Genomic DNA, 10,842 nt, shown 5'->3' with positions numbered 1-10,842 from the left:
CCATTGCCATTGGAGGGTGGGTGAGACCCTTATTATTGTGGTGGCAAATGTGGCGTTCATCCATATTACGCGACGTGACGCATGCCCATATGTCAGTGACGTTCATAAATTTTGTCGTTTATTGAGAAAAGTCCGAATGAACCTGGACAAAGGCCCGAAGAGAACATTTCACGCGGTGTAGGTGGGGCATCTTTACTTTACTACTCCGAATTAAATTGAGAAAGTGTTAGATGGAGGAGAATTATATTTCAAAATTTTATTGAAATTATTTATTAAATTATATAAATTGAAGAGAGTTAGAATTTGATTTTTTATTAAAATAATTTATTTTATTTATTTATTAAAGTATTGAAGTTGTTTATTAAATTATATATAATTGGGGTAGAAATTGTGCTAATTATTGAAATGTTCTTGTTGTTAGGTTAAAGTAGATGATAAATTTGAAAATTTTAAAATTATGTGAGAATATGTTGAGTAAAAAAGATGAATTCCTAATGGGTTTAATTTTCTAGAAATTAGAATACCACCTCCCATTTAAGAATTAAATTACTCCAAAATCATGAATTGAATTCCTCAAATCATCTATAATTGGAATTCAACTCCTGATTCTAATCTTAATTCTTGATTAATAAATATACCGTAAAGTCCCAAAAGGAAAATAAAATAGAATTCGGTCAAATGTTACGTGTCTTCCTTTTGCACAATGGAAGCCAATTAAAATTAAAATGTGATCCCTTACTTGTCAAAAGGAAAATTCTCTTTAGTCTTTCACTTTGAATTTAGTTCTAGTGTCAATTTAATTAATTGATAATTACTTGAATATTGATAATTACGATAATATCATACGTGCAAACATTTTTCTACTTAGTCAACAAGGACCTCTATAGCAGTCAATAAAGACAATGGGCTTTTCTATAATGGGTATTTTAAAGTGAAGAAGCTATTTGACGATATCAATCTCACCATCAATAAATATAAAAAAATTATAAAACTTAAATATTTAAAATGTTTTGATAGTGAAATTAACCTCTTCACTTTAAACCCCTTGCAATCTCTTGCATACACACACACAGACAAAAAGAGGAGGGGGGAGACCAAGTTAAAACCTGACGGCCCATTAACGTACAATTGCGTCAGGCTTTATTAAATGTACTGGACCTCTCGCACAGTGGGCACGTTTATGAGTTGGGCCCATTATTTAAACGGCAATTAAATTGAGCAAACGACGTTGCAGTTGCACAGCTGAGGACAAAGAAACGAAAATTGGGGTGAAGATTTTTGTGTTCGGATGAAAATGAAACATCAAACAATGGGCACCACCAGAACCAGGCCCAACTTCCACGTGGGAAAATCTAAAACCACATCCAAACATTCTCATTTCAAGTCCTTCCTTCTTTCAAAATACAAAATATCAAAAAATACTCTTAGTTAATGTAAATAGTGAGGATTGAAATTATTAATTTAAAAAAAAAGATAATGAATTCCGTTTTTATAGAACACAACTATTCATTATATTTTTTAATTCTAAAATAAAATTTAAATTTTTTTAAAAACACCTCTCATAAGTGCGGAAATGAGTACGAAAAGGCTAGTAATACGCTAATAATTTAGCCTCTGGCTTCTGACCACCTCAACCTGCCTTACTTTCTCTCTCCATATTATCCACATCTCCATCTCGCCTACTCAAAACCACCAGATTTTCCTTTTTAATTTTTTTCTTTTTCTTTTCTGTATTGACAAAAATCAGATATAGATTTATCGGAGTTTTAGAGGGAGAAACGTTTCGGTAAAAACACTAACACTAGTCACAGTCGCACTCTCTTGCTCCACAAAGAACAAACGTCCATGGCAACATAGCTACTTTGTTCTCTCTTCTTCTTCTTCTTCCAAATACCGCGGAAATGGCTCTTCCCCAGCTCATTCCCTCATCTTCTTCTTCTCTACACCATAAACCCACCTTCAACCCCAATCCCATCCCCTCCCCCTTAAACCCTAACCCTAATTTCCTCTCTCCCCGTCTTCGCCGCAGCCACCACCACCGCCGCCAAAGACCGGGTTCTCTGAAATGCTCGGCCTCGTCCTTCTCTGAGAGGCACCCCACCAATCAGCCTAAGTCAGACGACGTCGTCGAGCTCCCGCTCTTTCCTCTGCCTCTGGTGCTCTTCCCCGGCGCAATCTTGCCCCTGCAGATCTTCGAGTTCCGGTACCGTATGATGATGCACTCTCTCCTCCAGACCGATCTCCGCTTCGGTGTCATCTACAGCGACGCCGTTTCGGGCACCGCCGACGTCGGTTGCGTCGGCGAGATCGTCAAGCACGAGCGGCTCGTGGACGACCGCTTCTTCCTCATCTGCAAAGGCCAAGAACGTTTCCGAGTCACCGACCTCGTGCGCACCAAACCCTACCTGGTGGCGGAGGTGAAGTGGCTCGAAGACCGCCCGTCGAACGACGGCGAAGAAGACCTGGAGGCATTGGCGAACGAGGTGGAGTCGTACATGAAGGACGTGATTCGGTTGTCGAACCGGTTGGGAGGGAAGCCGGAGAAGGATGTGCAGGACCTGAGGAGGAACCTGTTTCCGACACCGTTTTCGTTCTTCGTCGGGAGCACGTTCGAAGGGGCGCCGAGAGAGCAGCAGGCCTTGCTGGAATTGGAGGACACGGCGGCGAGGTTGAAGAGAGAGAAGGAGACTCTGAGGAACACGCTTAATTACTTGACGGCGGCTTCGGCCGTCAAAGACGTCTTCCCGTCGACGTGAAAAATTGTGATTGCTGTGCGGGAGAGGAGAGCGTCTTGAGGTATTTAAAAAAATGCCCCAACTTGGTATAGCAAAGCAAAGCAAGAAACTTGTAAAATTTTCAATTTTGCTCTTTCTTAATTTCTAGAATTTTGAGATATATTCTTAATTATAAGTTGAATTTGCACATACTTGGAAACTTTATATGTGGTGATCTCCCTGTACTTTTCTTCTGTGTCATCTCATCTCATCTCATCAGCAATTAGGAACTCAGAAAACCCAGCAGAAGTTAAGGATTTCCTTGTGATTTAATTTGAGGAAATGGCAAGGATTGATCAGAGTCCATTGTTGTTGCAAAAATCAGTATGTATTGAGAAGATATTACATAATCATCAAATGAATGGGTATTTGTGAGTGCAACAGGACGCATTTGTTTTCAAGTTATATACAGAATCTTATCCTCTTGGCAAAGAAATATGGCTCAGCATCATTACCACTATAGAGAAGTTTACTTTCATAGGATCCAATCCCGAATCATGGATCCCCACCCGCGGCTTGACTTCATCAAACTGCCTCTACTCTCATGCGCTTTCGATGTTAAATTCCCAGTAGCATGCGACTGCGTTGATAGCTGCTCATTACTCTGCAATATTGAAAATAATCAAATTCAGATTATAACTGAATACAAAAGTAATTTCTCAAAAATTCAATGATATCAAAAGCATATAACATTTAAAAAAAACCTAGGGACTAATTCTATTGGTTTGATATGTGGTGTGGTGGAGTGACTTAACACGCAACGACAGTGACCTAGTTTTCAGCATTCTACTATTCTTATGTTTGATAAAGAAATATTCGTATTTGATACAAACCTGGAGGCACAGCGTCCTTTCTGTATCACAGATGGGATAATCACGGGGACAACAGTGACGCTGATCCTTGCAACAAACAGCAGAGTCCAACTCACAGCATCTCCAAGAAAAGCATATTCCCACAACCCTCTTGGCACAACAGCAGGTTTCCCCTGCTGCACAGTGTGTAAAGATATCGCACCGAGTCGGCCCTGGCGGGGGAAGAGGAGGGTTTTCCCCTGTCTTTATTGGATATGAAGCCAAGGTGTTGATGCCACAGATCCCCTTGGGATTGCTATGATCACGCAGCATGTGCATGTAGCCATTCATCCCCCAATGTGTCCCCCATGAATTCTTTACAATCCAATAGTCCACTCCATTTTCGGAACCATAACCTACGATTAACACAGCATGATCCAAAGAAGTCGAGCACGGGCCATTGAAAATCCCCTATAACACAAGTAAAGATATTAATCAAACGCAACTAATGATGATCACTGTTCAATCTAATGCCACTGTAGTTGACAATTGAGGCAAACCTTTGAGTACAGCTGAAATCCCATGTCACTGCCTGATATACCTACACTCACTGGTTGACTTGCCACAGCTTGTAGTAGCTGTTCCTCATCATTTGAGGGCACATCAGTATAATCATCTATGGTCACAGCATTCCTCTTTAGCTGACAATGCAAACTTATATTAGAGCAATGTAACAAAACAGAGAAAACATCTCTGCTCCAAGGATGGGTTGGGATTGAGAAAAGGAGATGGAGGCCGGGGGAAGAGAAAGAAGTAAATACCTTTTTCTTAATGCAGGTGTCATCCCAACCTTTATATGGGTAATCTTCCTCAGTGTCAATCCCATTGTTATCTATGACAAATCGAAATGCATCGTCCATAAGTCCGCCGTTGCAGCCGTTGTTTGGATAAACTCTGTCACAATCAACCAACTCTTGTTCAGAGAGGCTGATGAGCGATCCTGTGACAATCTTGTTGATACCTTCGATGGCACCAGTAGTTGAGAAGGCCCAACAAGCACCTATAACAACAAGAATTACTCTCAAATTTGGCATCAAGAGACTAAATTCAACTATTGCATCCTAATATAACATGAGTGCAATGACTCAAGAAGACATTTACTTACAAGAAATTGATACATATTTTCATCGTCTAAAGTTTTGCATGTTAGCTAACTGAACCAACTGATTATGAGCATCAAGAGTTCAGCAGATGCCAAAGCAAGCAAACCATAACGTGAAAAATCGAATGAAATGACCCTATTTTAAGAAATGGAAATCAGAATGGATGAATTGATGCAAACATATTTAACTCCATAATCACACCAGCAAACCCCTCGATTAAGAATGCACAAACACATGAACATGGTACAAGATTAAAGACCGCGTGACAAGGTTCATTCCAATTTCCATGATACTTCTTCTTACAGTAAAGAAATTTAAAATGACTTGATGCAATCAGCCAAGCCACGGTAGATCAAAGAAGGCAATCAAAGCTCACGAATTTGCCTTAATTTCTCATTTCTATGGTGCTAACATAGCGGAAATGAGTTGTTCAACGAGCCAATGATTCATCAAAAACTGTAGAAGGCTCTCAGGCAAAACCCCATCTCATTGCCAAACCAAAATTCAGCAGAACTTAAATCACCAAGAAACAAGAAAAGAAAAAAAAGAAAAACCAAAACTATTGATGATGCCTGCAACAAAATTCCTACTACATATATTGAAGCTAATAATTTACTAGAAGACAAAATCCAATTTGATAATTATACAAATTAAGACTGAGAAAGATTAAACAATTTCGATATCAGAACAAAGATCAACATACCACAACTCCCTTGATCTTTCACATTGGTGACTGCCCCTTTTTTCCTCCAATCTAATGAAGAAGGAAGATCACGAACTACGCTGGGTTTCCTATCTGATTTAAGCTTAAGACTGAGAAAGGAGGGTGAGAAGCCTAAACGAGAGGACTTGAACTCATGGTGAGTGAGATCAGAAAAGTCATTGAGAGAAAGGGTATAAGAAGAATTGCCCATATCGTTATGTTGGGTAACAAAGGCAAGATTGTCCTCAAACACACTGAGTCTGTAGAGCTTTTCTTGTGCTGAAGAGTATGACTTGCCATACTGTTTGCACCAAACTTCAAAGAGTTCAGAGGTGGTTTGTGAAGAAGACGAAGAGAGGCAAGTATGGGAGACAAGGAAAAGAGTTAGAAGAAAGACAGAAAGCGACGAGGGGTTCATTTCTGTGAGAGGCTGCTGGTCTGGGTTTTTTAGGGGTTGTTCGTTGTATTGGTTAGCTAGAAATATGGAGGACCATATGGATCTGTCTGATTGGATGAAATTTCTTGAAGGGTCTGACCAGTTAAAATTGGACATTGTATGGTAGAACCGTAGAAGTAAGGTTGTTTTTCCCATTTCTTTTACCCAATTTAGACCTGGGCTGGGAACTCTGGATATTGATAGTGACGTAGTTAGACTTTTCGACCCCAAAAATAGAAATATAGTTGGATTAGTAAGATGATAGTTGAGTTACAATAATGAGCATTTATAATGGGTTCATTAAATTATATTTTTAGACAAATTTTAGAGATGGATTGGAAAAATACAACTCCAGTTATGCTAAACTAAAAATAGAGAGACTTTTAGGAGCTTCTAAATCTGAGAAGAGAGAAATGACTTATAGTGACTCCTTATAATTTAATGTTTCTTATTTTATTAGTATTTTAAATCTTTAATTAATGCTAACTATTTTTTATAATTTTTTTTTGTAGAGATGAACCAATTAAATAAGAGTTATAGTATTTATGACTCTCTATAGAGTATGATTGGAGTTAAAATTTTATAGAAACCTCCTAAAATAGCTTTTATATGTTTTTAGCTAAATTTTAACTACAAAATATAGAGATTGTAGATGCTCTTCAATCATGCTCCCAATTTTTTCTTTTTTGTTATTTCTTTATAATACTTTATTATCATTATTATTATTTCTTATTTGGCTATCTCTGTATTCGTATGAATAGCAAATTCGAATAGGAAGAGGTTGTGTGGCACAAGACTTGAGGTATGATAAATTATTATTTGTTTGTTTAATTGATAATTTGATATTGATTTTCGTTAGATTAATTGATGATTCAATATTGATTTTCACATTAATTGATATACTATATAAATTATAGCCCACTCATTTTTTAAAAAGCTTTTAGCCTTTAAAAATTGCACATCCATTTAAATTTTTTTGAGTCCACCAGTTGATGTGGAGGGCTCTGCTTGACGTCAGCACATGAGGTGGTGCGCTACAATCCCCAATAGCTCTATGATGAACGGCTGAGATGGATTGGAATTCAAAATGAAAGGCCCATATTTCAAGCAATTTGCATTGCATTTCGAATGGTTTGAAATATTAGAAAAAAAAAATACCTACAAATGTTTAAAATCAATTATAATTTTCTACATATATATCTTTATGTTAGTTTGTAGGTAAAATCATATGTTCTCCAAATTTAAATTTTTGTAGGTCCATTTGTTTGGAAAAATAAAATAAACTTAACATACACAAAATTAAACTGAAAAAAAGAATACAATATATATATCACAAATAAATCAAATATATATATATATATATATATTTGGAATTACATTTTTCCCCATTAGAGTAAAAAAAACGCATTTACACTCTCCGGAGGTGTAAAGGAGATGTAAATGTGGCTTTACACCCTCAAAAATATATCCCCCACTGATGATGCTCTTATAACATATGTTAAGTACTCTCATTAGGAAAAATAAATTAGGCTATGCCGACTTCAATTTTTATTTTTTTATTTTTCTTCTTTGCAATATTAATTTTCCATCTTATGCCATTTAAATGTTAACCATGGTAACATGTGTTGTCTTCGTAATAAAGAACTGTGTGAATTTGAAATAGCTCATTAAATATTAACCATATTATTATAGTTGTGATTTTCTTCTTAATGTTTGAAAAATTTATAAGTTCAAATTTCCATTTTCACATGATCAATAAAATATTGACAATACACAATACGCGAATTATTATTTCACTTATTTCCCTACATATCCGCTACTAAATGTATTTATTTATTTATAATTAATATGCATCGTCATATTATGTGTAACATTATGAATTAGCAATTGAAAGTTAATATTATAATGTTGCCTAACATTAAACATTAGACAATATTTACCAATTTTTGTTCTTCCTTCCTACTAATCAACTCTCTCTCTCACAAATTCTCATTGCAAGTTGTTACTACATCATGCCTCTATTATGCAACTTAAAAGTGGTAGTGAGCATTTAACCTAACGATCAATTCACCCCATTTTGATTATTTTGTAGCAAAAGGAATTCAGACTTCCGTTTTAATATGCAACGATATTTTTCCCTTGAAGGCACGTGTGCAATAACCTAAGAGACAGTAGCGGTTTAGTGTTTGAGACATTACAGATAAAGATGCAATCACTCTCAAGTGTCTCGAACAGACTCGGATTCTGAATGCCACCCGCTACATAAAACCGTCGTTCGTCGTGTCAGAAACGAACCCCCCTGCTTTGAGCACGAAGCCACACCCCTCCCTCCCTCTCTTCCTCAACCTCTCACTCTACCAAACGCGGCGAATCATGGACGTCGATCCTCGTCACTACAATCACGTTGTGAGTTTCTATTTTTCGTTTTTGTTTTTGCGTTTATCAAATTATTGTAATTTCCATAATCTTATTTCACTTCCAGTCACGAAGATTATACAATTTACACCTAATTACTGTTCAATTGCATTGATTTTGGTCATTGACTCATCCATACCATATTAGGGCTTATTGCATATGCCTATTGGGGTACTTGAATGGATGAAGAGGAGAATTTTATCTGAAAATATTCGTTGGTTGATTCTATTAATTTAGTTTTCCATTGTGCATAACATTTGTATTTATTATGGTGATTTTGGTTTTTTTTTTTTTTTTTTTTTTTTGGTGGTAATTGACAGGCTATCAATGACAATGACATCCACAATATTGTTCTATCATACCTTGTGCATAATTGCTATAAAGAAAGTGTGGAGTCATTTGTTGCTTCCACGGGGATGAAGCAGCCTGCTGACTGTGTTGAGGATATGGAGAAAAGAAAAAGTAGGTTTGCAGCAAAGCAATGACAAGTTTGCTCGCATATTGTTGTTGGAGATGAATATTGGAGTGTTTGGTGATGATGATGCTAATTGTATGCTTTGTCCGCAGGAATTTTTCATTGTGCGGTGGAAGGGAATGCTCTCAAGGCGATTGAGCTGACGGAACAGCTGGCACCTGACTTACTGGAGAAAAATAAAGAATTGCATTTTGACCTTCTGAGCCTCCACTTTGTTGAACTTGTTTGCTCTAAGAAATGGTGAGCAAAATTACAGGGATACATCTAGAAAGCTTGTATTATGCCTTTCTTGCTTTTTAATTCTTTATTTATTTGGCAGCACAGAAGCTTTGGAATTTGCCCAGAACCAGTTGACCCCCTTTGGGAAGGTGGAAAAATACGTCTCAAAGCTTGAAGTATGCTGCAACTCTCTCAAGTATTCCTTATATAAATATATGCACATTTTGTATGTGTATGTATGTCACTGTGAGACTGAACTTTGGTATTTCTGTAGGACTTTATGGCTTTGCTTGCCTATGAAGAACCAGAGAAGTCCCCTATGTTTCATTTGCTTAGCTTGGACTATCGGCAGCAAGTTGCAGATAGTTTGAACCGAGCAGTTCTTGGTGTGTTACCCAAATTCCTTCATGCTTCTGTGTGCCATGTGTGTTTCAATGCTGCTGTAGAGATATCTGTTCATTGCAAATATCATATGCTTATTTCCCTGGATTGTAAACTTGGCATTTAAAACAATCAATAATGTACTGTTTTTTAATTGTGTTTCATGGTAATTGTCAGAACATTCAAACCTGCCCAATTATACTGCAATGGAAAGGCTAATACAACAGACAACAGTAGTTAGACAATGCATAAGTGAAGAAAATGCCAAGGTAATATGCAGTTAGTTAATCTTTATTTTTCTGCTTGATTCTTGAGGCTGCAGTTGTTGAGAAAAATGAAGCCAATTTTAACCATGTGACCTCAGTTAGCTTTGCAGAATTTCAGTTTTTTTTTTTTTTAATCTTTATAAAATAACTTTATCCCTGTTGAAGGGGGTATTGCTCTCTTTCGTAACCTACATACTACATCGCAAAGTGAAGGGAAATTGAGATTTTATTGTTATGAAAAGAGGGTGATTGGAATAAGCTTACACATCTATAAGTATTGATTGAAATTACATCTTGGTATCTTTTCCTTATTAACAGGTTAAGAGATTCCTCAACTATAAGGCCTACTGTTGTGCAGAAAGATAAAAAGAGAGAGAGAGATTATTCAGGATAGGCACGTGCCCTTTTAGATTCATTCATTACCTATTAGATTCATTCATTATTCAGGATAGGCACGTGCTGTTTTCTTAGCAGCTAGGACAGGTGAATTGTGTGTGTGTGTGTGTGTGTGTGTGTGTGTGTGTGTTATATACATGTAGATTATGCCTTTTCCATCCTTTTAATGGTGAACGACTTCCTAGGGGCTAGGACAGGTGAATTGTGTAATTCATAGCAAGATTGTGTTACTTCCTCACTCGATGTTGATTTGGTTTTGCAGAATGGGCCTCCATCATTTTCTTTGAATGATTTTATCAGAAGCTAATGGATGAAACTCTTGGAGTATCACTGGCTGTTCTCATATCTTGCAGTTTGGCAAGTTTGGTGCTCGGTCTTGTATGCTACACTACATGTGGAGTTGGTGTAATACATTATTTCTTGTATAGAAAGTAGTCACCAAAGGGGGTACTAGCTCTGCGCCAATTGGTTTTGTCTAGGTTGGGTTTTTGAAGTTGATCTGATGCAAGGCTTGCATATGTTATCGTGCTTATTTTGAGACTTCAAACTCGTGTAATCTACGATAAAAGTATAATGTCAGATTTTGATCAGACACTGTTGTAAAGTTTCTTTCACACGTTTTATATCCAGTTAGCTCTTCCTTGGGTCAACTAGTCTTGATTTTGGCTTCAAATCGATCCCAAGTTAATTCACGTGATGCAATTCTTTCTCAGTTAATGTGAGTCTACTTGGTGAGGATAATTTTTATTTTCATATTTTACCATAAAAATAGGAAAATTATATTAAAATTAGAAGACCCAACACTTGTGACTCTGAGGAGAAT

General features: G+C 36.9%; 3 protein-coding genes across 3 annotated transcripts; 2 read left to right on the top strand and 1 right to left on the bottom strand.

Moving 5' to 3' along the window:
- Positions 1-1,637: 1,637 nt before the first annotated feature.
- Positions 1,638-3,155, top strand: LOC117624902 (lon protease 2-like). Its single transcript, XM_034356419.1, has one exon. The coding sequence runs from the start codon at positions 1,902-1,904 to the stop codon at positions 2,754-2,756; it is 855 nt and encodes a 284-aa protein (XP_034212310.1). The 5' UTR covers positions 1,638-1,901; the 3' UTR covers positions 2,757-3,155.
- On the bottom strand, positions 3,021-6,057 carry LOC117624896 (low-temperature-induced cysteine proteinase). Its single transcript, XM_034356406.1, has 5 exons — positions 5,432-6,057; positions 4,387-4,625; positions 4,126-4,266; positions 3,608-4,036; positions 3,021-3,378 (listed from the first exon to the last, which is right to left on the bottom strand). The coding sequence occupies exons 1-5, from the start codon at positions 6,021-6,023 to the stop codon at positions 3,250-3,252; spliced, it is 1,530 nt and encodes a 509-aa protein (XP_034212297.1). The 5' UTR covers positions 6,024-6,057; the 3' UTR covers positions 3,021-3,249.
- A 1,930-nt stretch (positions 6,058-7,987) lies between these two features.
- Positions 7,988-10,669, top strand: LOC117613271 (glucose-induced degradation protein 8 homolog). Its single transcript, XM_034341892.1, has 7 exons — positions 7,988-8,273; positions 8,603-8,744; positions 8,850-8,997; positions 9,077-9,152; positions 9,251-9,362; positions 9,535-9,626; positions 10,282-10,669. The coding sequence occupies exons 1-7, from the start codon at positions 8,241-8,243 to the stop codon at positions 10,324-10,326; spliced, it is 648 nt and encodes a 215-aa protein (XP_034197783.1). The 5' UTR covers positions 7,988-8,240; the 3' UTR covers positions 10,327-10,669.
- Positions 10,670-10,842: the final 173 nt, after the last annotated feature.

Source organism: Prunus dulcis, chromosome 1 (genome assembly GCF_902201215.1).
Source record: "Prunus dulcis chromosome 1, ALMONDv2, whole genome shotgun sequence".
Lineage (NCBI taxonomy): Eukaryota > Viridiplantae > Streptophyta > Magnoliopsida > Rosales > Rosaceae > Prunus > Prunus dulcis.
The sequence above is the reverse complement of the archived record's forward strand: the minus strand, read 5'-3'. Positions and strand labels throughout refer to the sequence as shown.